At 36.7% G+C, this 27,291-nt stretch overlaps 1 protein-coding gene across 1 annotated transcript in view; it reads left to right on the forward strand.

The window, feature by feature from the left end:
* RNGTT (RNA guanylyltransferase and 5'-phosphatase) overlaps window positions 1–27,291 on the forward strand; it is a 171,081-nt gene that overhangs the window by 77,463 nt on the left and 66,327 nt on the right. The window contains exon 12 of the mRNA XM_074538269.1: window positions 2,970–3,038. Coding sequence (XP_074394370.1) covers window positions 2,970–3,038 — 69 coding nt within the window. The remainder of the gene's footprint in view (window positions 1–2,969; window positions 3,039–27,291) is intronic.

Genomic DNA, 27,291 nt, shown 5'->3' on the forward strand with positions numbered 1-27,291 from the left:
TACCCATTTTTTATAAAATTTCATTGAGATGCATTGCACTTTATCTGATCCATGGCAGTCATCCCAGTCAAGCAGGTGTGCCATTTATCATGGCTCCGATTAAAAGAGACCATTCTGTTCAAGTTAATTAGAAATTTGAATGTGTGGAATGTTGAGCAACGTTTTTTTAAAAGATGAACCATGATATTTTCATTTGAAGTTCATAAACTGGAAAAATTTAACTTTTTTAGAGTAAAAAATACTAGCTTGTATGTCAGACATTCTTTTTCTGGTCATTTCCATGTCATTCCAAACCTTCTGCAATATTCAATATCTGTGTATTCTGCTGTTCACAGACAACCTTTACATAGTTTCATTCTCAAGAAAATTTTTATGGGAATAATGACAGGGAAAATGTACATTTCTTCCTCAATTCCCTCCCCCCAGTTGCTAATCCTTTCTGGTCAAAATTCCTTTCTGGAGAGAGTGTTGTCATTCAAATGCATGTAATTGATCTAATGAGAATGAAAGCAGAATAACTGGAAGTATAAAGAAGTGTATCTGTTGAGGCTTGCTCTGGATTTAAAATCCTTTTGTCTTTGATGTCTAATTGACACTTGGGAGGAGCTGTCTTAGTAAAAACACTGTGGACCTCCAAACAGAACATGTTTGACTCTGAAACTGGGTGGGAGATTTATTGGACAGATTCCTTTTCATTTTGTAATTCTGGCTAAGTAGTGAATGAAAATTATCAGAATGTATTTCTGAAATGGAAAAAATTTGATTTTATATTTTTATCTCCATTTATCAAGTTGTAACAGTACTTGAATGTAAAGTTCTTTCTAAAAGTACATGTTCACCAGATTGGAGAGAGTTGCAGGCCAACCAGAATGATAATTATTTTCTGCTTTTGCACATACTCCAACTTTGAAGATTGTTTCTATATTCTTAAGTTTTGTTTTGGGATGGAATACGTAATTCAGTTCTGTAAGCTCCAACACTGAAGTAACTGTCTCCTCAAATTGTAATTTCCTTAACAACTTCAAAAACAGAGGCAGAAATGGAGGTGATTGATTCCTCTCTTTGCCACTTTGGTTAATGCCTTTGGATAGGTTTGTCAGAAGTTTATAAAAAGTAGTCCTAACTAAGTAGAAGTTTCTGTTTTGTTTTTGTTTGCTTGTTTTTTGTTTGTTTGTTTTTTCAATATCATTATTCCTTAATATTGACATTATTCAGTGAGAGGTTTTCTGGTACCTGAATTTAATGAAATCAGTCTTGTGCATTTTTGTAAGTTTGAAGCATACTCTTATTACAGATGACTGGCCAGTCAATTTTGGAACTGCTAAGTAACTTGCAAGTGATCCATGGAAGACGTAGTTTGTGTAGAAATTTAAAAAACCCACTATTTTAAAAACTTCTTGACATGTGTTTAAATATTTTTCCAGTGCACTCATTGCTCTAATAAAAACAAAGACTTACAGTGGATTTATGAAAGAATTTGGAATTATTTTATTGTTATTTTGTGTAGTCATGTGGTAGCAGATGCATTACATTGTGAGCTTCAGCTGTGAATTTCAAGATAGCAACAAGTTAGCAGCAAGGTGCAGCTTCAAGTTTCAATTATGGGTTTTCTCTTCTGAACAATTTGTTTTCATTGGAATTAAATATTCTTAAAGTACTTTTCCACTTGAGAGTACTCTCATAGTGTGTTTTTTCCAGTTAAATTGTATCTAAAAGTTGAATAGTGAAAGCCTTCTTTGTTGTTGGAGATATAGGGACAATATATCTCTGGGCAAGAGAAAAAAACTAGTTTTTTACAGGAAAATGATCAGTCATTCTGTGCAAACAATTACAGGTTTAAGTTAAAAATGCTGAATCATTATTGTTTGAAGCATTTGGCCAACAAGCTTTTGATCTACAAAACATAAAATTGCATTGCCTTTACTTGTACAGCCTTAGTAGGATAAAAATGTTAATTCTCAGCTTCTTTCATACTTTATTGACTTCATTTGAATAATTTAGTCATAATCTGATCAGCAGGTCATTAAGTTGAGCTCTAGGAAGGAGATTGTACAAAATTAGCAAACCAGGCCAAAATGATGCCTTTAAAACTGACTGTGATTTATTGATTCTGTATTTGCTAAGTTTTGTCACCATGTTGTTACTTTTGCACCCAAGTTTTTTCAAATATTACTAAAAGTATCTCCAACTTCAGGACAGAGTCTTCATCTCAACAGTAAAACAAATTGAAATTAATAAAGAGATATTTTGGTAATTCTCCTAATTTTTGCATTACTTGTCAGTTGTCATTCTTGGTTATTTGCTTTTCCTTAGGCAAGTCAGAATTTAATATGGAAGTATATCATCAATTCTCAGAACTGTTGACTAGCTGGTTTCAGTAGTTTGTTTAATTAGATGGTTTTTCTGTGGTTAATTAATCTTGATGGATATATTTACCTCGATACAGAATTCACAGTCATTGAAAGCATTAAATAGAATATTCAATATTTGTATTCAAGATACAAATTAATTCAAAGAGTTGGTTTTACAGTCATGTGTCTGTGTTACTGGCTTATGCCCTAGTTAGGAGGTCTGTCAAACATGAATTTCAAATGATGCCCTGAAGTATTTTTCAGGAAATAAGTTCAATCTAAAGTTCTACTTTTGTGTTAAAATGGCAAATGGATTTTTTGATTTGCCTACAAATGACTGTAGTGTCCTGTATTAGAATTGATATTCCTTAGTTTTCTAGTATATAGAATCATCTTGGCTTCTAAGTATTTCTTTTTGGACAAATGATTTTCTAGCCTTGAGTATTCTTTGTAGAAACTGCTACTTTGTTGATGTTGACATTTCCCAAGCTCTAACGTTAAACCATAAATAAGCTGTTTATTAGCAAATGATTGCAGTAGTAGCATATAATCCACTACTGCTCACTTTGATGTGCATTTCTCTATGGAAAAAGATTTTCTTTCTCTTTTGTTCTACAGCTCCTGGAAGGAAACTTTGCCAGAGAAGTTAGCCATGAAGTGGATGGACTAATATTTCAACCTACAGGAGTAAGTAGCATAAAAAATGGATTTTTTCTCCCTTTAGTTCCAGATTAAATTCTTGCTCTCCCTCCCCACTCATCCATCTACTAGCTAGCTAATCTTTGTTTTGGTCAGGATTACTTGGCAGTGTTGTTTCTGACTAGTTGCTATCTCATTTATAGTATGTGTGATTTCTTACTAATTAACAGTGGTAGTGTCAGGAATCATCTCATGTTTTTTAGAGTATGTACTCTGGATGTGTGCTGCTAAATAATGAAGGATTTTCTCTGCATGCCTTCCTTGAATCTTTCAACCATTGATTTGAGCTCTCACGTTATTTTGCTTTTTCAAGGATGTTCACACATTAAAATTTCATTAAAATTTGTGACTCATATTGTTTTAGTGCAATTGAAACATGATAAATTCTTGAGCCATGTCTGCCAGTGTAAAGGTATATGAGTGGCCTGGGGAGAAGTTACCAGAAGTACTGCAGACAACCAGAAAAAATAATGCAAGTGGTTCTCAAGCTAGCATGGCCTCATCCATTCTATTACTCCTCCTGTTGCATCAGATACAAGATACACTGCAGTGTATGTTGTATATTGGCATAGATCATGGCTGTAGCATCATCCATCTTGACTTTTTTCTTAGCTTGTAAATCATAGGATGGTTTGAGTTGGAAGGGACTGTAGAGATCATCTAATTCCAGTCCCCTGCCGGGGTGGGGTAGGGACACCTTTTACCCCACTCAGCCTGGCCTTGAATACTTCCAGGGATGAGCATCCACAGCTTCTCTGGACAACCTGTTTCAGTGCCTGACCACCCTCATAATAAAGAATTTCTTCTGAATATCTAATCTAAACCTACTCTCTTTCAATTTGAAGCCATTCTCTCTTGTTCTGTCAATACATGCCCTTGTCAAGAGTCCCGCTCCATCTGTTTTTGTAGGCCCATCTTAGATATTGGAAGGCTGCTCTAAGGTCTGCCTGGAGCCTTCTCTTCTCCAGGTTAAGCATCCCCAACTCCATGCCTGTCTTTGTAGGAGAGGTGCTCCAGCCCTGAGATCATCTCAGTGGCCCTTCCTGGGCTTGTTCTTGTAGTTCCATGTCTCTTATGCTGGGGTCCCAGAGCTGGGCACAGCACACCATGTGGGGTCTCATGAGAGCACAGGGGCAGAATCACCTCCCTTGCCCTGCTGGCCTCGCTTCCTGTGATGCAGTCCAGGGTGTGATTGCCTTTCTGGGCTGCAGTGCACACTGCCAGCTCCTGTTGAGCTTTTGGTCCACAAACACCCCCAAATCTTCCTCTCCAGGGAGAAAGTCTTGATCCCTTCTCCACCCAGTTTGTGTTTGTACTTGGGACTGCCCTGACCCAGGTGCAGGACCTTGCATTTGGCCTTGTTGAACTTGGATGTTCGCACAAGCCCACCTCAAGCCTGTCAGAGTCCATCTGGATAGCATCCCTTCCCTCCAGTGTGTTGACTGAATCAAGCAAGGAATTGTTTTCAATTATTTCAAATTATACAGATATTTCTACCCTTCCAGCTACTCGTGGAAAGTGCATGTGTATACTTTTCCAGTTGAAACATATTTTTTCTGGTGTACTTCCTATACTGTAGATCTTAGCAAGGGATGATGACACTCCCATCTGGAAATAAGACACACCTCTCCATTTCAAGTTCTACATAATTAAGCAATTAAGCCACATAATTTTTTCTTTTTTTTTTTTTTCATAGCTGGTACCAATTTAAAGCAGAACTACTAGGGTAAAGAGAGTTCACACTTTCATAAGAAATCCTGATGATATCTTAGAATACAGTTAGAATTTAAAGCAATTGTAAAAGTTTCTCACAAGCACTTCCCTGAAAATTGGAGGTTAAGCTAAGCAGAGTTACTGCACCTAAATTTGAAATTACCTTTTCTGCTTGAAATGAACTTGGTGAAGAATGCAACTCTTAGTCACTGTTACAGGAAATCAATTTCTGATGTGTTTTGTTTCTAGAACTTGTGTTTTCTGACTTAGCACACTAAAAAATTTATAACCCAACTAAAACAATTTTGTTTTATAAATGCTTATAAAGGTTATTCATTTTTAATGTATTTGTTTAAATTAATGTTCAGGTTTTAATATTGTTTCTGAGTTTATGGAATGTAAGTTTTTTGCTTCTGTTATTAAGCTGATTTTCCTGGATGAAGCAATATGTGGTTTTCTCAGTGTAATGACTTTCTTAGTTGAGTAAGTATAAGTAATTGTGCTGGTTTTCCACTACAGTAATATATTTAGAGTGAAAAATATTATTGTAGACCTGTTACTTGGGAAAGAAGCATTAAAGCTGAATAACTGAAAAGGATGAAGCTGATAGAGATGGCTTTTTTTGTTATGCGATACAGAGGGAATAAATAAATAGGCAACAATACAAGAACAACTGTATAACAGTGCATAAATGACCCCTTGAAAATACAAGCTGAAATAATTTTCGTGTTGTAGTTGAATGCATGATGTATTAGATCTTTTCAGAGAGAAAACAACAACTTCCTGTTGCTGATTGGGGTGTAAAGCCCTGAACTTTGGTTATTGTGGAGGTTGCAGACCTTTATAAAACCTGTTTGTCTCCAGTGAAGAGATCACGACATATCCAGAAGAAAATTAAGAACTGTATTTGTTGACACAATTGATCTTGCAGAAAAAAAAAAGGATAGACAGAAATGAAGCTGACTGTTAGATGATCAGGGAAGTTCAAGAACATCTTTTGGGAGCTTCTGAAATCCACTGTGTGTTTTGAGGAGTACACAAATGTAGACAGGAATTGAAGCAAAATCACAAAGAAGAATGAAGTGGCAGCAGAGGAGGATAAACAGGCAGAAAATTCTTTGGGGAAAATTGCCCACATATACCATATTTTTTGCTAGGTGAAGAAGAATGCAGAAGTTAACTATTTAATATAAGGAGATTTGAGCTTATTAGTTCATATTGTTTGAAAGTCTTTTCTGAGTTTCTCTTCCCCTCTGCCCTGTTTTACTCAGAGGTGTTCCTCTTGTTGTCTGGTCTCAGATAAAGGCATTCAGACCTGGATATTCCCTGCTGTCCTGGGTCAGGACAAATTTGGGAGAGAACCCCCAGAGGGGTTCCTCTAGAAAAGCAGATTCAATTGGCCTCTCCCCTCAACCGATCCAGGAGAAAATACCTCCTTGGAGAAAAGTGGAAAAAACCTGTTTATTAAACAATAAACCCCCTTGCTGCTCCAAAAGAGATGACAAACTCAGGAAGTCCCCTCCCCAGGTTGCAGTTCAGCTCACTCAGTCTCTTATCAGTCTCTTATCAGTCCCTCTGGTGCTGGAAATGCCACCGCCTAGGCCCGGCCCGGTGGCCACAGGTGCAGCTGCTGGTGCTCTGCTGGGTGTTCAGTCCAGAGCAGGTTTAAACAGGTCCAAATAAAAGGAAAAAAACCCCACAGTCCAGGGAACTTCTTTGCCTCAGCTGGCTAAAACTAACTAAAACAAAGGAGAGCTCTGTCCCGCTGTCTGTCCATCTGCAGACAACACAGTCCAGGAGCAGGAATGTGGAAGAGTGAGTGCAGTGTCTGAAAACAAACTGTGCGCTTCTTCTCTCCCCCCTTCACTCTCTGGAACAAGGCTTAAAGGTGCAAAACTTATTATTCAGCATCAACAGAACAGATGACTGGGGATAAAAGCATCATATCAACCCAGGACACCTGCTAGCTACAGGCAGCACTGGTACTGGGAGTCAATGGATGGAGAAAGGATATTTTGTTAGTTTGAAGTTTAGTTTAATTCTGATTTGCAGTAAAACTCAAAATATCCAAAATCACCTGTGAATATGCTTCTAGCCTCTAAGAGCTCTTAGTTTTCTCACTTTTCTCTTTGGTTTGAAGAGATTTGGTATCAAGTGCCTCTGTGTTAGTCCAGTTTTGAGAAATTGGTATGCTTTAATGAGAAGGGATTTGTGAAAAAGTTTTACTACTGAATCTAGGATTTCAGTTAGATGTAAGAAGGTTTGTTTTCTTCTGTTAGTATTCCTATTTAAATTCTTATTATGAATAGCAAGGTTCTTGTATTGAAGCAGAAATTATTTTGCATTGTGATTCATGATGGTAGAAACAACATTAAGGAGTAAGGAGATTTTTTTTTCTGCCTGTGCTGGTTAGTTTATTTTGTGAGATCAGACTAACTGAACATTATTATTCCTAACTCATTCGTTACTTGAATTACTTATATTGGTTATTGCTCAGGGTATACAAAAGCTTTCCTTTCACAGTGACTATTGAAAGACAATGGCTGAGGCATCCTATCTTCTGATTTCCTCCCTTCTCAGTGTGAAAGCTTTGACAGATCATGAGAAGAGTGTGTTTAGTGGATGTGATGGATGTTTTTGCCTCGTTTATGATTTAAGAATGATTTGTAGGTAGCTTGATGTGATGTGTGGTTCTTACGCAATTTCTGCATTAACATATCCTACTCTTAACAGCTGCATTGCAAGAGACAAATGTCTTCTTACTATTGCTTCTCTTCTTCCCTTTGTACTCTTTTTCTCTTCATGCATGCTCTTTATCCAGCAGCCCTTTCCTCCTTCCTTTTGATTTCACTTCTCTGTTGCTTCTCCCTGACACTTCTTTTCCTCACATCATTGCCTATCCATTTAAGGTCCTCTCACTATAACTCCCATATGCCTAAATCAGCTCTATTCCATCTAATCAACTTTCTGGTTCCTGTACCTGTAACAGGTTGACAGAGCAGGGCCCCAAGGTAAGTACTGGGCAGGAGTAAAACCGAGCAGCAGGAAACGTCATGGACAGGGATCTCACCCTGGGATCATACCCCAGACAAAGAGTGAGTTAGTTTAAAGGTGAAAGCCGCATGCCTTATTGAGAGATTCCAAATGCTTCTGTAAAGACTGGAAGCTTTCAGTCCTATTTTTTGAAATATTGCTTCAAAACAGGAAACTTCTTACATTTGTTTTAGAACACTTGCAGTTTAGCAGTCTGTATGTTTTTAATGAAAATCTCAGAAATGGCCTTTTCTGATGGCAGAATTGGCTCTCTGGCCTCTGCCTACTCATCAGTGAAATTACTTTTCATGTCTACCTTGTAAATCTTACTTTTGCTAAACATCTCAGACTGTCTGATTTTTATGCTAGTAATCTCCTAATAACCAGCTTTCTTGCTGACTAAAAACTATTACTTTTCCTTTGCTTCGGGAAAGGATGTAGGAATTATTTTCTTACTTTAGCCAACTAAATGAAGACTCACTGGCCCTCAGTTAGGAAGGCCTAAGGACAGCTTTTGAACATCTGTGAAAAACATGTATCAAAATTTAAAATCTTCTGCTTTGTGTTTGCCTCCTGAGCTCTGTTACATTTTTGCATTGGATCAGGCTGATTTCTGTTTGGTACTCCTCCATGCTCTCATTTTGGATGAGGAATAAAGTCCAGTTGTGTGGAATTGGGATTTTTAGAGGGAAGGACAAAGGGCAGCTGCTGAGCTCTGTTCTTCTAAGATAAATGTTATTTTAAAGAACAGCTGAATTATTTAACACATAACTTCCCATACTGAATACTAATGGAAAGCTTAGCCTTTAAAATGAAAGAATAATGAATAGGTTTTTATAACTGAATAACATTGCATGAGTTATTACTATATCTTCCTTCCCTTCCCTTGGCAGACTTAGTGGTGATCTGAAATGCTTGGTTGCCTGTTAATTATTTGTGCTATTCCCATTGTATAATAGGCTGTGTTATTTTCTGTCATTGTGAAAGTTCTTCCAAAATCACTGAAGTTAAAACTGAATTAAATATCTCCAAAAGATACCACCAAATAAAATATCTCCATGATTTGTTTCATTAAGCAGTGCCAGTTTGTCATAAATAATCCTATATAATTGGAAAGCCTTTTCTTCCACAGTATATATTTTATCAAATGGTGTGTAAATCTTTAATTATAGGCATAGTCACTTGCTGGCTCATTTCTGAAGCTCAGATATCCTGTTTATCAGTGATGGGGTAACAATTATTGTCATGCATTTCTGGTGCAATAGCAAGTAATGGCTTCAGGCAGACTCAGATATACCAAATATACTCTCAATACCAAAACTGATATATAAAGGCTCAGGAAGAATCATATAATAGCATAGATTTTTTTTTTGCTTCTAACAAATACACGTTTCTGGATTTAGTTTTCTATTTTTGTAGTGATTCATGTAAGATTTGGAGGCAATGGAACGGAATAGAATGGTGCAGATTATTTCAGCTCTAAGGGACGTACAGTGATCATCTAGTCCAACTGCCTGATCACTTCAGGGCTGACCAAAAACTTAGGCATGTTATTAAGCACATTGAGCCTTAAAACAGTGACACCTCTGGGGCATTGACCACCTCTCTAGGAAGCCTGTTCAATGTTTCACCATCCTCTCAAGTACTTAAATACATCCAAATGTCCAATTAAAAGCTCCCTGGCACAGCTTTGAACTGTTCCCACACATCCTATCACTGGAAGAAGACATCAGCACTTCAGTTTGTTAACAGAGATGCTAAGATCACCTGATTTTTTTTCCTCTACAGTTTTCATCAAACAAAGGAGAATCTGGAGAGAATAGTTTTCATCAGTCTTTTGTGTTGATCCACATGACTAAAACCTTTCATCTTCAGAGTATCTTTTTGATAAATGTGATTTCTTCTGTAAGAGTAATGTTCCTGACTGAATCTGTTGCTAGTCAGGGAATGCTGTTGTCATATCAGTGTGCACTTTTTGTGCAGTTGTATGTCAAAGAACTTGCTGTCAATCTCCTGAAATGTCACTGAGCTTTGCAACTCTTCTCTGCCTATGAATAGTTTTTATATTCAATTTCTATGGCAGTGTTCCTTGCAACTCATCTCTTAAGTAGCTATTCCTATCTCAAATACACAATTTTTTCATTTAATACCCAAATATATTAGCAATACCCAACATTTCTTTGAGGAGTTTTCTGTGACTATGCAAGTAAAACTTTTATACCAATTCAAGTTTGTCTTTGCTCACTTGGGGTGACTTGTTTTCTACTTTTTTTTTTAAATCAGAAAACTAGAAAATTAAGAAATGCTAACCCAACACCAGTAATTAAGGTCTTACTAAATTAATTGCACCATATTTAATTAAATTGTTAGACTCCTAGATACAAGTACCATGAATGAATGTAGCAGATTTTTATGATTTCCACTTACTTTCCAAGAACGAGCCATAACTCACACCTAAGAAAATATCTACCTTTCCCTCTTTCCCTTAATGAATAATTTTTAGCTCTAAATATCGTAAGATTGGGGTGTAGCAAAAGTTTTTCTTGTTTAACTTTCTGCTCTTGGTCCTCTGGTACATTCAGATTGAAGTGCAAACCTATTTGCTATTTGCCAGAATTGTTTAACCTGACTTCCTTATTCTGTCAGCCTGAATAGATGTCAGTGCCTTCAGTCTGATTACCTAAGGAGAGTGTTGGTCTTAATTGGAATGTTGTCTCATTTGCTTGCTAATAACCTGTACTGCCTGACATTCTCTGATTTCTCAGGCAGTGAACTGCACTTATGGGTGCTATCTAAATGGGTTCTTGAACTTCTGTTGTGCAGTTTAATCATTCTGCCTGCCAGTGACAGTAGGAAAGATCTTTCCTATATTATATGTACTAGTGTTCCTTGGGATTGTCAGTTGACATTAATATGGTGGTGTCCTTGCATGTGTTGTTTAGGAAAAGCAAAAAAACACTTGCTCTGCCTGCTACTGTTTTAAATGTTAGGAAAATAAAATTGTAGATAAAATCATCAATAATGAAGGCTTTCAAAAATGGATTTTCCATAGTTTCTTTGTCTCAAAGCAGGCTGTCAGGGAACTTACGGAGTGCACTTGTTGTCATGCTTCTAACTATGGTTGTGCATGTACTTTCTAACTAAAATAAATAACTAAATATTCAGAATATATACTGTAAATGAGATTTCAGGTGAGAATACCAATACAATGGTTCAGCTTTTGCAAATCATACCTGTTTTAAATGAGTAGGTCTGTATTCCAAAAATTACATTGATTTCTCTGTGCTGTGGATCAGTTTTTTTTTTTTTAAATCTCTTTTATAGCTGCATAGGGAAATCTAGGAGAGTTTTTTATTTGAATCAAAAGAGTGAGAACTGTTTAGTGAATCATCTGATTCAGCTCTTGAATAGATTAATGAAGTGGTCACTTTTCTTCATGGCAGTGTTCCAACTCATTCTGAAATTTATAGCAATCTCTCCAGGACTAAGAAGCTGATGGATCAGGAATGATTTGGAAACTGAACAATACAGTAGAAAGTATTTTGTCAGTACTCTCTTTTCTTCAGATCCCAGAACAGATATCTATAAACAGAGTACTTCAGTTATGATCCCTCTGTACTCTTTCTGTCAAACTGAAAAGATTTAGCAAAGTATCTGGAAGAACTAGGTTGTGATTTTTTTCTCCCAGTTCTGTTTCTTGTACATGGCAAAACAAGACAGCCCACAAACATTTCAAGTTTTCATGAAAATTCTTCATAAAATGTTCATATTCTTTATTAGGCAGGAGCACAGCAGTAAAACAAAAATAGCAGTATCAGGATAAACAGAATATTTAGCTAGATCTCCATCCTGTTGTTTAGTGTAATCAGTAGCCTAACATTTCAGAAAAATGATGTATATACCTGAGATGTGATGAAACAGGATGACTTTCAGAGGAGTATCAACACTTGCATTGTGGTATCTGGATGGTCAAAACATATAGAGACACTTTCATTTAAAGCAGTATTATTTATTCTATGTTACCCTGTTATTTGTAAATTGGAGTGTTTACTGGGTCAATGTTCTTACAAACAGCAATTTTGAAAATGCATGGTAAATATCACCAAAGGGTAACTGAATTTTTTAATTATGAGAATATTTTTCTTAGGTGCTAGCATATATTATTAGATAAATCTTTGAAGGTCAGTGTGCATATCGGTGATTGCACATTTAAAATAATCATGTTCATGATACTGTACAGAACAGTACTCTGCAAGGCTCAGAGGTACCTGTGGAATAGGATTCTCTACTGAAGAGGTACAACAGAACACTGTGTGATAATTCAGTCTCCTTTTGACTGACAGTAACTTTAGTTTCAGTTGTAATTGTACTTTCTGTTCCTTTCATCAGCTCGCCTAGCCTTTGATATTACAAAAATAGTGAACCAAATCCATTAAGATGATTAAAAATGCAAGTCTTGAGCTTGATATGAAAGTTATAAATTGCTTCTATGAAAATTTCATTGTCTGCCACAATGAGGTGTGTGGTGAATAATTTAGATGTGATTGTATCATACAGGCCTATTACGTACAGAATAGGAGGGCAGTGCTGGACTTCATGCTTTGATTATAGGAGTCAGAGATCAGAAATCTGATGAAGTTTTCCTATGTAATTAGTGCAGATATTCATAAAGCAAAAGCTTATTTTCTTTTTATGGTGCTGGTTGTGTTTCATGAAATTCAGGCTTTTTCCACATTACTCTAGAAGCTTTCCACTGAAATAGGGGAATGTACAGGTATGACATGTATGCTGATTTGTTCCAAAAGGGGAAAATGATTAGAAGTCTTAGCTGGAAATTTTCTCAGATTTCCAAAATGCAGGTGTTCTGTGCGCTTTGAATTGTTCTTTAAAAACTAGTTAGTACAATTGTTACATCCTGTCTGAAAGTTTTGACAAGTTTGAACTGACAAACAGGAGGTTGCTTTTTTCCAAACAGTGATCACTAGACATCCCAGGGAGATCTTGCATCTGTATATTCATCCAACCACTGAAACAAAACGTGTTTTATGCAACATGAGATTCTCTAGAGAACTTTTAACTTATGAGAGCAATTGAAATGTGTATCATAGGGACTTGTCAGACAGTGAATTGATGTTGCCATTTTTAAAGGAAAATAAGGCTTGTTCTGCTGGTAATGAGAAAAAGGAACCAGAAGAATAAAGAATAATTCTAAATAGTTTTGGAAACAACTGTTTAACAAATGTAAATTGTTTACAGGGTCCAGTGCTCACAGTGCTCAGAGCTCAAAACAGGTGAAAAAAGAAGTTTGCTATGTGGTCAACAAAATAAGAGTTTCAAGGTTGTTCCTTTTGTCTTAAAGTACATAATGTAAAATTCCAGTTTCTTACTTAAATCGGTTCTGCAAGTTGTCTGATGCATATGATGGTGAGGAAAAATGTGAGTTTAGTCGAAGAAGAGACTGGCAGAGGTCAGTATTTGCTAATTTTTAGGCAGCTTATTCCTTTGGAGCAGTCTTACCATCAACTAACATCAAGCAGTGCAAATTAATATTTGGCTTTTGGGGTTCCTTCCCCCATCTCTTCTAGCAGAGCTGACTCTAAGGCCAGTAGACAAAAGCATTTTTGTTTTGTTTGTTATTTACAGAGTGTTTTTTAAAGGTATCAGTTTTACGTAGTACAGATTTTTCTGTAAGACAGACAAACTTGTATGTAATGAACCATATTGGATATGTTATATTTTGGAAACCTTCAGAGCTTTTTTTTTTGAAGCACTAGCATGCTTTTGGAAAAATATGTTTGATTTTTGAGTAGACTCAGCTCTACTCTCTAAAATATGTATAGAGCATGGGACTACTTCCATGTACAAAAACTGGTAAAGATATTTTTTCATTTATTTTCAGACAGCTTATGTATTACAGTAATGCAGTCACAATGTTTTTCATTGTTACAGGATTCAGATTAAACTTTATATTTCATTAAGTACTTGAACCAGTAAAGAACACATGTAGCATTTCATAGTTTGCATATAAACAACCAGATGAATGATTTTTGTGATTATTTGTGACATTTTAAAAAATTTCTGCAGGATGAGCTCTATTTTCTATGCTTGCAAGACCTGGTATTTTACTTGCAAAAATGTCAGAGGTAATGTATTTTTGTACCCATGTGCACTGCTGACCCTTTTCAGTTTTTGGATGGAAGGAACACACAGTACCGTGGGCCTTGTATCTAGTAACAGTCAGGGAATTGAAACTTTGCATTGGTCATCAGATCAAAAAATGGGCCAACAAGCATTGTCACAGAATTAATCAGGATTTTTTTTTTTTTTTGTTGTCAGAGTCATGAACTGCATACAGATAGTTCACAAACAGGACCGAATTTGTCAAATAAATTTTCATTGAAAATCATTCCCATGGCTCTGATTGCTATGCACTAAGCTGGTCCATCTCCATGGAGAGCAGCTTCAGTGCTAGTTGGAGTCTTTGTTCAGCTGGTTTTGAGGGTTTTGATTGCTGGGTTGGTTGATAAAAAATGTAAATTTTTGTATAACAGCAGGTAACGAGGGTTGCTTAGGTCTAATTATATATTTTCTTATAATATATAATTAATTTTTTAAAAAATTAATGTTACTTTTATGTGTCTTACTCTGTAGCTCCTTCTATGTGTTTCATGTAAGATGCTGTAGCATATCTGACAATTGTTGCACGGAGTCAGAGCCTGTAGTAGAAACCAGCTGTAATATAATTATTCTTTACAGTGCCATCAGTCTCTTGGCTTTTTTCCCAAAAGACAATGTTACTCAGACTTGCTTTATCACAGTTGATTAGTTTGCCCTTATACTTATGTTTGAGTTTGTTACTGCATCCTTGTGAACTGTAGTGTTTTTAATAAATCTTTATGGCTGATAGATATATGGAATGTTAATGGAACAAATGCTAAATGAAAACTGGGTTTAAGCTAATAAACCTATGTCTTGGAGCATCTTAGAGTGGTTAGCTTCAGTGCCACAAATGGTGTTACTATGGAGAGGGCTTCTGTTCCATGACATTTGCTTGCATATTGTCCTAGGCCTTCAAAAGAAGTAGGATTCTGTCCTCTGTCAGATTTGGTGGGTGTTATTCCATTACCTCTGAAACTTCGCACTCAAATCAAATCTCACTGCAGATATATATGAATTAATTTCTTAGGAATATTAATGGAGACTGGCCAGGAAAAAAATTGAGGGGGGAAAAGGTTGTTAAAATTTTCATCATGCAGAAAGCAAGGGGTTTTTGATAATATATTTTTACTGGAATAGATATTCCAGCTTGATTTTAACTGGGTATACTGCTCAGCTTGTACGCATCTTGGTTGCTTAAAAAAGCCAACAATTGTTAAAGAAGTAAATTAGAGTTTTGCTGGTTTTGGGGAAAAAAATATGTTTAGCTGTCTAATGGCTTTATACTGTGATAACTGCCTTGTTTTGGAGGGGAATTTTGAATAACAGTAAATTTTTAATTCAAGTCATGATATTGCTCACTATTTAAGATGCAGTTATTGGCTTAGGGGTAAATTACAAAACTCTTGTTTTCTTGAGATGAAAGAAATGGTTTTGAGATATGAGAATCTTGGCAGCTATTCATAAAGGGGAGTTTCTTTAGTGACTGTTAGGGCAATGTCATGGTCACCTGCAGGCAGCTTTTGACTGCTCTCTTGCATTTCTGACTGCAGTCACACATACTCACAGTTCTCTTCTGCAAGATTGCACTTACTTAAATGCACATGGCTGAGATCCCCAGGTGCTGGAATAGAAGGGGGTAGGGAACAATAGTGGTTGTTGAACACCACCGTGTGACCTCTTCCCTCCTGCACAAAGGGTGCTGGGCAGGAGGGATGCAGGGAGTTAAACACCATTAAGGATTCTTATGCCACCCAGAAGACAAAATTGCTTTCCTTCTGTTCCTAATGAACAGCTGACTGTTGTTCCCTTTGTACAACACTCTTCTGCTCTAATTAGGTTTTAGTGTCCTAGAGTGGTTTTGTTTTTTAATGGTCTTTCTCTTTTACCCCCAGTTGTGAGGGGGAGTTTAAAGCTTTAGATCCTTTATAGTACCTTCTTGGAGCATATTATTCTGTAATATGTCTGTTTGCAACAGTTATAAACAGTTGTCAGAACCTGAACTGCTCCCTCTTTTGAATCCCATTTTTTTTCTGAGCTTTTCCCAATTTCTCACATTTTGAAAGAGCAAATATACATGTGCAACTGAGGAAAAAATGTGCTCAAAGGCCTAAGAACCTAAGTGTTGTCTATGTAATGCAGGTAAACTTTGATCCATCTGTTTTAGTATTTTGGTAAACGCAGCTTTCACTATAAACATTGTTATAGCTCAATTTACCAAAAATATCTTTGATTTCCACTTGAACCGAATTTCTAGGTCTTTCCCCCAAAACCGACACCACTGACTGCCCATCTGCTAAGAATCATATTTTTTGTCCCAGCTTTAGAATTTAATTTCAACAATTAGCTTGTTGAATGATTTTGGTTTATAAAAGCCATGTTCTTCTTCTGTTGAGGCTGTACTGTACAAGAGAAAAGGGTTTTACAAGACAGCTCATAAAATGAGCATTGTACTTACTGTTCGTGGTGTCAAGAGAGATGTAGTTCCATGTGGCTCTCTGATTCTTTCTGGAGTTCCTGCTGGATTGATGACTGGTGAGCTTGTTCACTTTGTTGTCATCTCTGTACCACTCACTCTGCTTTAATGAAGTTTTTGAAGGATTCTATTGAAGTTGATTCACAAGTAGGATTTGGCCTCACAGAGATCTAATTTATTAGCTCAGAATTCATACTACCATGCTCTTCATTATCTCAGCATTTTAGTTACATTTATATTGAAGTGATAAACTCACTTTATCTTGCAGGTTGGAAGAGATTTTTAAACTGTCTTCCAAATATCATCACAGAATCTTGCTTGAATCAGTGATACTATTTTTTTCCTACGGCATTCTCAGTTGTGTTGTATGTTCTAGAGGTTAAGGAAAGGACTGTTGTCTTTTTATGATATTAAGAAAAAGGATGCATGGGAGAGAAATCAAATTTGAGAGAAAGTTCTCCTGAACTGACTCAGGTTTGTCTGCTTTCTTCTCCCAGAATTTCCCAGTGACTGCACATCAGACATTTCAATTCACTTGATAGATGCTGGTAATGTGGCACTATGAGTCGCAGTTCTCTTTCTTTAGAAATATAATTCTGTTTTTTAAATACCTCGTACATTTGTTTATGGAAAAGTTGTCCTTAACTACTCCTTCTATTCGCCCTTGTTAAAATGTTAAACTGTTAAATAGCAGCTAAACCTGATGACATTTGTTTTGGCAAAAGGTAATTGTCACTTACCCCCTCCCCTAATTCTTTGGCCCTTCAGCTGCTTGCCTGCTCGAAGCACAGCTACATTAACATTTAAACGTTTGGTATAATTAAAGAAGAAGCATTTAAGAAAAGGGAAAGGAGGAAAAAGTCTGATTCTAACCCTTCTGCCAGTAACAGAATGAAAGCTCCCTGCCAGCAGCAGAGAAGTTGGAACAGGTTCTTCATGGCAATTGCTCAATCCCAGTATTCAAGCCAGAGATTTTGTGTTGCATGTCTGATGGGTGTTTGTGTGGTCATGCTCTGTAAAGGTGCAAAGAATCTGATGTGGCAGAAACTATTGTTTGGTTACAAGGCAATATTAACAACTTACATTGGAGCCACTGCTTTTAATGGAAGAATGTCCTTCCCAAGAAGGATAGCAACTAATTTCACAGTAACTGTACTTTTTTTGAGTAATGTTCTTAAAATGCAACCTATATTTCTTTTCTCTTTGCTTAGAGTGCCCAGCAAATAGCTATCCTATTCAATTTAACCTGTTCTTACCCAGAAACACTGACTTGTTTGTTCCTAAGTCAGAACTGCAAGGTTTAGTTTCACACACAGAGTGGGCAGGATCCCTTCATTTTCTCATTTGGCATGGTATGTTTTTTCTTCTTAGATGAGGATTTTCCCCTGCTCATTATCCAAATTAGTCTCCCGAAAATCCAGTTTTAAGTTGTATTAGTCTTGTAGGAGACTTGAAAGAGAAAGTACATACTGATTTTTTTTCAATATACATTTTTTCCCCACTTTGCTTTTCATCTCTGAGCACATCAGCTTGCTGCTTGCCAAGTGAAAGCACTGCAGAGCACATGCTGAGTTCTACTGGTGGGACTTAACTCCCATGTTGTATGAATGTTTCCTTTTGAAAATAAGGATGTGAAGTATGTGCTTTGCTATTTGCATGTCAGTGGCTAATGATGAATTTAATATGATTGAAACTCACAATTTTATAATTTATGTACTGGAATATGGAGTTGAAAAGACTACTTTCTATTGTTTCATATAAAATACCACGGGATTCAGTATTCCATGCAAGACTCATGAATATTTAATTCAAGGAGATTTGTAGCCCTGTAAGATGTAATAAGCTAGCCCTTAATGACAATTTTGTGTAGCATGCATTTAGCAACATGTAGAAAAAAATCCTGCTGGCAATTCTGTGCATCATCTTTCAAGCATATCTGTTCAGCTCGAGGGGCTTTTTATCATTGGAATTATAAAGAGAAATTGGACTATGTCTGAGACCAGTATGCTGCAATTTCTTACTACTTGCACATTTCTCCTTATGTTCAGACTAGCTAAAAGTTCCAGCCTACTGATTGCCTTTTGATGTAAGGCTGCATTCTTTTTTTTTTTTTCAAGATTGCATTCCTCAAGAAGTATTTTGAAATATATTTTTGCATCTTTTTTGTTTAAGTTTCATAGTTTTCATTAATCTTCCTGGTCTCTGAGGGGATTTTCTGAAATGTTATTCCTGGTGTACTGATTATCATCATAGCCCACTAAAAATGTCAACAAAAGCGATGTTATAATGAAGCCTTAAATTTACAGGTTGGAGCTTCTGCAAATGTGGCCTCTAATACTGATAAATTACCCAGCTTCCAGATTGGGTTATTGTAGTGAGTCAGCCAAAAGCACTGCTGCTCAGTTCGTGGAGATTCTTTTGTTGTACCAGGATGCTGTCAGACTTGGAGCACTGAATACTTTCCACTGATGCAACCCAATTTCTGTGGGACTTCTAGGAGCTTTTGACTACAAATTAACTAGCCAAAAAGAAAGAAGTCCTCTGAGAGACTGACTTCCTTCTTTCTCTGAAGTAAATTTAAGTGATGACTACACTTAAGCTTGAGTTAGGATGGAGGTGGTAAAAATGAAAGGGCAAAAGGTGAAGAGAAATTGGTGCCATAGGGTTTGAGAAATGAGAGAAGGTTTTGGCTGGTATGTACAACACTTTAAACTTGTATAGAGACATAAACAGTAAGGCTCATAAATGATGCAGTGAAGCACCTACACATCATTTTATACAATGAAAATTGATGTGTTCTCCAATGTAACTGGCTTCATGTGACCAAGGCTTTTTTCACAGTAAAAGTGTGAAAGGAAGATTAGAGGGAAGATGATTTCCCTAAGAGTCTTTCAAAGATTTGTTGCTGGGGCAGAGAGAAGAATAATAAGCTTTAAGAGAGAAAAAGAAAAACCAGTAAAGGAGTGAGCCAGGGGTGCGTCTGTTTTGTCTTGGTTCTCCCAACAGTTTATGGACAGCTGTTTTAAGCCATTTGGCTTCTTACCGCTGGGTTTGTTTATGTGTGTTTCTAGACAGGTAGAAATTAACAATGTATGACTGAGAAAAAGTTATATAGATATGGGCTTTTCCATTGTATTAATTTCTGGTTAAGGCTGTTAATGAGTTGTGAAGCTGAATTTGAAACAAAATTTCATTTAGAGAAGTAAATACAATAGTTCCTGGTGACACTTTACACTGCTGCTACATGCTGAGGCCATCTCAGTTTAACTTAGTGATGGAAAGTGCAATATTGAGTGAAATACAGCAGTGGAAGACCAATTGAAGTATCTCGAGTGTTGCTATTTTTGTGTTAATTTTTCAGAAGACTTACATAGCACATGTGCAATGAAGTTATAAATGAGGTTAGTGATGGTGAAAAATAAGAAAATTATGAAATAATCAATAGCAATATAAATCTAATGTCTTAAGTAAAAACCATGGACCATCACCAATTCCTTTGACCATGGGCACTATAGTTCTTTTGTCAGGAGATTATTTGTCACAAAAGTAGAACCATGTAGCTCTTCAACAGTTGCCTTAATTGGCCAAAGTAGAGTTTATAATCAAAGGCAGACACCTGTTGGTCCATTTTGAATCACACATACGTTAGCCAATTATTTGAACCCATTTACTTTTTCGCCTTTGCTTCAAACTCGTGTATTGGAGTTTCTAGGTGCAGACTGTTATATCCAGAAATGATCAAGAATAGCTTTCAGCTGCTCATAGTAATGTGCTGGGGGGAGGAGGAAAAAAATTGTGGGTGCTATATTTTGATTGCTATAAACATATAGTTTTGGCTGTGATCTGAATTACATTTATCAAATATTAATATGATGTTAGTTATGAATAAAATGTCCTCATATTTTCTCCTTGCTTAATGGAATATTGAGAAAAGCTATTAGTATGGCTGTGAAACAAGATGTTTAATGAAGCTGGAGATATAAAGCTAAATTAAAGTGCAAGAGGAGAAGACGTTTAGCCCACCAATTACCAAAGAAGTCCAATATAAATATTACATTAGCTTGAGAATCAGAGGCACTTTTGGAAAAAGTTTTCTATTAACATATTAACAAAATAATTTCTCCATGCAGGTTAACCTTCTAAACCTGATTTGCATTCAAATGTTAAAATCCATAGTATAAAACATAATCTAACAGTATTAAATGGGTTCATGTTTTGCTTCTTAGTCTGGTATGACAGTTAAGCTTAATATTTCATAGGTAATTTTGATTAAAATAGTTTTCATTCTACTTCATATAGCTTCAAGTCACATTTTCATAAAAGACAAATTGTGGTACAATAACATTTTCTCAGACAGATGTTCCAAAACAGTTATTCACAGCTAACCAGTCCTAGTGCATTAAAAAGTATCATTCCTACTTTATTCTTTACCTTTCTAAAGGAAAAATTTCTGGAATACAGATGTGATTGTGTCTTAAAACACATTATTTTTTCGTTATTTTGATTTTTAAAGTGGAGGAATGGAAGAATTAACACAAATTTGTTTGACTACATGGAATTAAAGCAGCATGGAGGCTTTGCAGTCAAGTAATGATTTATTTAAAACTGTGTTATCTGGAGTTGGCTCTATCATGGACATTATATTATATTTTGGCTTAAACATGGACATTATATTATTTGAGTTTTGCCAAGGATCTTGTCTTTTCTCCATCTTTTTGAGTCTCTGAAGTTACTATTGCAGATTTGCTTTCAATGATGTGACAACATTACTTTGTATAATGTCTGGAATTCATTAACAGTCTTATTTTCAAGCTGATCAAATATTTGTTGAACTTCAGTGTGTCTGTTCTGATCAAATCACTGAACCAGGCAAAAAGCTGATGTTTAGTGAGAAGTGCAGCTCTTTGATTGTTCAGATGGTTTGAATTAGTAATTTAGACCACTAAGCATTAAAGCAGCATTTATTAATTTATTTTCATTAAAAGAGTTTTATGAAGGAAAGGAATTAGATTTTTTTTTGGTCATCTTTTGGTTAGGGCATCATGGTTATCTCTCCACAGTGTAGATACAGGATGTGTTTGGTGGAGGGTTTGGTAGACCATGTGAAAACTGTTTGCATGGAATTGGAAAGCATTTGAATTGTGTTTTGGAGTGGTATGAAGTTTGCAGCCATTTTGTGTTCTTATATATTTTCCATTCTGTGTTTAGGTTCTTGTGTTTTGTCTCAACTATGAAAATGCCTTTCACAACTGACAGGTGTCTGGAAAGTACCAATGTTTATCCAGGAGTTTCTCTTAGCCTGATCACTCTTAGGAGTACTTACAAATCACATCTCCCTGTATTTCCTTTACAAGTACAGGAACAGTTGACTCACATTTATTAAAAGAAATGCCTTCTTTACTATTTCTAGAGTTTATACAGAAATTTTGTCAAATTTCTACAAAGAAAGAAATTTGGTACAGTATTTGGTACATTTGATTTGATTTGGTTTTTAAAGAACAAAGGAATCCTGATAATCTTTGAAACACTGAGTGCCAATGAAAAGGTTTTTCTTAAAGCACCTTTTTTCTTTGGAAGTTATAAATCTTTCCCTTGCTGAAATGCATTTGTCAAAAGTTTCATCTATTGCCTTCATTCATACAAGTTTCTTGGATGCCTCTGAATTCTTCTGTCTTTCTAAGAGTTCTCTTTCTGCCTCTGTGGTATGTGGAATTTATTTGGTGAAGACAGACAGTCAGTTTGGCCCGCTCTGATGTATTTTAAATAGGAAGTAAATATGATGGTTTAGTGCAAGAATGAACAATAATATTTTTCTCTTACTGTCTGATGTTTGGTCTAAGTAGAAAGTGTTGTCTAGGTGTTTATTCCAATGTCCTCTTCACATCAAAGCACTAATTTTATTCACTTTTTCTGTGTATCATTCACACACCCTGTTGTTTAAATCCGGAGGCGTTTGCTCTTGGACATTGTTCTCCTTTCTCTCCCAGACCACCAACATTCAAAGTAGCTTTCTCTGTGGGAGGGATGAATAATCTCTGAAGCTGGTTTGCTGATGACCAGTGACCACCACCAAACACCATAAATGCCAAAGTGTACAACACTGTTTGCCTTCCCCTCCGAGGATGTGAGTTGGGGTGATCCTGCTGCTTTCAAAGCAGTTTTTTCAGATAACCACTTTGGCTCTGGCATCAATAAGAAAAGCTGGACTTTCTGCTCCTCAGCCAGGGAGTGCAGTGGGCCTATGGTCAGACTAATACATCCCTCTCTTCCAGTTCGCAAGAGTCCTGCTCAATAAACAGCATGAACAGGCATTAATCCATCAATGGCCAAGAAACTTTTAGTGCCACATTCTCTTTTGCTTAGCTTTTTCCCTGGCAAAGAAAATGAATACATGAGGAATTACAGTGGTGATCTGTGGGAACTATGGGGATATTGTAGGTTGTTTGTACGGGCACTTTGAGGAGCAGAAGGAATTGGAACTAAGAAGGAAAGCTGAAGGGACAGAAGGCAGAATTTTTAGAAGGAGCTAAGGGTTGCAGTTTAACAGCTGGTGACATAACTTATTTCCTCAAGTAGATTTTAGTTTGGTTGTATTTGTTTTGGTTTTGTTTTTAATTTTTAGGTTTTTGTTTGTTTGTTTGTATTTGGTTTTGATTTTTTGTGACAGTTAAAGAAGTACATTACCATGAAGACTTAAAGGGTTTTAATGATAATGTTGGATTTTGCTTATGTTTTTATGGTCATGTTGTTAATATTTTGAACTTTTCAGCAAACTTACTTGTTTTCCTGAAAAATCAATCATGTAGGCTAAGGTGGATCATTTGATCTTGTGATGGTGCTTGAATACAGGCAAATGTGGGCTGTATTTCCAGGAGTAAGTGTGTTAAGTCCCAGCTAAAGGCATGAATCTGAAAAGAATTATTTGAGCTAATTATCAACGTGTCTCAGTGCAATGCAGAAGAACACAAATACACTTTGAGTTCAGCTGTATGTGTAAGTGATGAAAAGAATATTGGAATAGTAGATTCAGCTCTGTTGCCTACTCTTCTAAAGGCTTTTGTGAAATTATACTATGATGATGTGTATGTTAGCCAGTGGGGAAATTATCCATGCAGAGAGACTCAGACTTACTCATTTTATTTTAAAAAGGGAAGTAATTATATGGAGAGCTAGGCTTCAGTCTAAGGCAAGGCATTAACAAGACTCAGTGTAGAAATAAGCATTTTTAAGCACAAATATAATAAACGGCTGTGGTAACTTCTCTAAGATACATGTTATGATTTCTTCATTATGTGGTATTTTTCATAAAGGTGTCTTGTATTTTGAATAGGCATTATTAACTTGAGATAAACACTACTGTAGTTTGAATAGGAGTTATAAGCTTGATATAAACATTGTTCCAGGTTCTCTGTCCTTTATGCAACAGAACCAACTCAGTGATCCCAGTAAGGGTTTCCAGTCTTAAAAATCTATGAATATACAATTGACTCAATGATTGCATTTGATCTTGTGGTTTCTCAATCTATTGCTGTGATTTATTCACATAATCTGTCAACAATGCTAGCAACTTCTGTGTCTTCAGCTCATTTCCTTATAAAGTCTAGCCTGAAATGATTGATTATAATCAATCCTTTTGGTTCTTTAAAATGATCCAGGGTCTGTAGTGCAAGAAAATAAAAACACATTTTGGGTAATGATTCTATCTTTATGTTTACCCAGCTGAATACCAGCTATTATATTGGGCAGGCCAGCAGCTGGCCTGTGGATTAAGAGGCCTCAGAATTAAGTAGTGCTCTTCAGATAAAACATTTATCACTGTTTTGCATTGTAAGAGGAGCAGATTTATCGTCATTATAGGTTTGTCATAGTTGATGTGGCAAACTACATTTAATGATTTAAAAGAGCTCCAGTAGATTCCCAGTCTTGGTTAACCCCATCCCCTCCCACCTGCTCTGCCGTCACTCCTCAAAGGTACCCAACCTTTCATACCTCTTGTGCAAGCATGACAATGCAAACATACCTTCCCTGAGCTTTCTGTGCCCTTTATTTTAGCCTTCTTTCTGATTTGGTGTGTGCCTGTAGCTGCCAGCTTTGCAGCCTTTGCATACTTTGCAGGGCTAGGTCTGACCAGTCTACTGAGGAGAAATTAGAGCTGATAAGCAGCAGCTCTGTGCCACTTAGGAGAAAAGGAAGAGCTGGGTTATTTGCTGGCTTCGTGTCATTTGGAAGGAGCGAGGGAAGATACGGAGGAAGGGAAATGTAAGGTGGCCTGTGTTAGCTGCTGCTTGCACTTCAGGAGGATGGTATTGAAGAAGGGTTATGGGAGGTAGAGCTGGCTGGTTAGACTTTGTAGGATAGTGAGACATCCACCCTTGTAAAGGAAACCTTCTTTTCCTCTTCTTGATGAAACACGAACTTCTCTCTTGATCATCCCACCACTTCTTCTTTTTCAGTCACTAGGAGAAATTGTTTGTTTTGTCTAGACTTTAGGCTGAAGTCACTCAGCCTTCCAGGTGGGTGTCTTCATGGTGAGTCAACACCACCCCACACCCCAGACTGCCTGCCCAGAATGCAGTCCCAGAAACTAACCCCGCTCTTCCTCCTACAAAATTCTAAGCAGAAACATCTATTGCATGTGAAAGCAGCTATTTGGAGTTAAAGTTTATCCTCCTTATGGGCCTCTGATATCTCCATTGTCCAGGCTTTCAGCTTTCTGCTGTGCCATCCATTGAATACAAATGCTGACACATGGCTTTAGGCAAATCCCAAACCTGTATATGAGGCTATCTGCAACTGACCAGAAATGTGTCAGTAAAAGTTAAGATAAGAGAACCTGAGGCTTTGAGGACCATTCTCTTGATCTGATGGGAGATGAGAAGAGAGTGGCCCCCTCTTTGGGCAGCTGTGGAGGAAGGAGGGAACTAGACTTAGTACTCTGGGACAGGACAGGGGATTGAGGTTCAACATGACCAACAACCCATAACTGTACCCTGCAGTGCTAAAATGGTTCTAACAAAACCCTCATATTGGTTTGACTGGACCCACTTGTGCCTATGGAATTGAGTCTGAGGTGAGAAATCAATGGGTTTAGTAGCCTGAGAGGGATGCCAGAGGATGTGCTTTCTGTTGAGTTGTCTTCAGTGATGATTATTCATCCCAGGGCATTGGATGTGCACCTGAGTTTTAGGATCATTTTGCAAATGTGCACGGGGCACATTTGCAATGCTACTTCTGACACATCTGTTGTCCCTGATCTTCATCTTCTTCATGAAAGTAAGAAGGGCCTGAGGTTTTGCCAGGAGAGAATGGCCACAGAAGATAGGGCATTTATATAACTACTACTACTACTGAAAAGATAGAAGAAATGTTGGGTAGATGGTGAGTGGATGTAAAAAAGATGTAAAAAAATGTAGAAATTGGAGAGCTTAGGGTTCATAGCCAACTGAAGGCACTGAGACCCTTATTTCTGTGAAGCAGCAGTTCAGGATGTTGCAGGGTACCTTTACAGCTTAGGTTTGTTTGTGCTTTGTAGGTGCAAGGTAGCAATGCAATGGAATGGCCTTTGCCTTGGCCTCTGGTGTCTGTACTTCGGAGTGAAGGGCATTAGATGTGTCCTGAAGGGAAACTTCAAATTTGGTGTTACATTAATGGAATCCAGTTTGTGTGCACCCCAGCTGCCAAACTATCACAACTAAAATATAGTAAATAGGAACAACTGGGGCATTTATTGTGAATGTTCGTTGTTTTTGCAAACAAAAATGCACCCAATATGGCTGCTAAAAGAACAAGCAAACAAAGACACAGTTTTGCTGAATAATTTAGACTGGAAGAGACTCCAGGAGGTCACCTAGTTCCAATCCTTTAAAACTATTTGAGATAGTTTCTGATTTGTCAATGTACCTTTTTGGTGTGGAGTTCTAATTTTTGTGCTTAGACTAGGTTGACAGGTTTCAGACTGAAGCATGAACTTTGTTTTTGAGATGACAGGGGATCTGATATGTTTTAGAAGTAGTCATGTACATAGATATTTGTTGGGGAGTGGTGATGAGGATATCATTGCTATGAATGCTATATTTAAAATGCTAGGGTGTAGTTCGATCTCTAACAGATTGCTTCACATTTTGGTTTGGAATTAAAATAAAGAGTAACTTCACGCACAACAGGTCTGCAGTACTCAGTGATTCATCTAAGGTGAAGTTTCCATGCATTTAACAAGCAAAATTCTTGTTTGGCTTCAGCTCATATTTAAAGAATTTGATTTAGCACTTAGCATTCAAACTCAATAACTTTTTAGTGCTGTCTTATGTGTTTGGACTCACCTGTTAAAAATTAATCTTTCTTAGGGATTATTAATATGGCCTTTGAATGAATTCTCCTTTTGAGCCAGACTTCTGTGAACTTCTGTCTTTCATGGTAACAGAAGAAGTTGGGGGAGGCCAGGGAGGACCTGCATAAATTGTTCCTTGTATGAGCATTGAATTCTGATGGCTTCTTTAAGGCTTTGTAACTTTGAAAGATAGCTGTAGTTTACCTGTTACCTTTACCAGGTGTTTGGTATCAACAAATTGCTGTGAAGTGAGAAGTCTGTTGTTTGACAGTGGTCAAAACTAAATGTAATAGTCAAAAGTATATAAAAGGGTATATTTATTGTTAATGCTTTCTAAGTGAGATATCTTTGACTAACTTGAGGTGTGCTAGAGATAATTTTTTTATTAATAGAATAAAATTTTTATTTGAGTCTTGTCTCACGCTATGCTGGTTCTCAAGGTAAAAAAAAAATCTCCATCTTAATGAGCAAATCCTCCCCCATTCCCTTCAAGTTAATTTTAAATTTGAGTCAAAACTGTAGTTCACACAGTGTAA

The sequence above is a fragment of the Zonotrichia albicollis genome, chromosome 3 (assembly GCF_047830755.1).
Source record: "Zonotrichia albicollis isolate bZonAlb1 chromosome 3, bZonAlb1.hap1, whole genome shotgun sequence".
NCBI classification, from domain to species: Eukaryota; Metazoa; Chordata; class Aves; order Passeriformes; family Passerellidae; genus Zonotrichia; species Zonotrichia albicollis.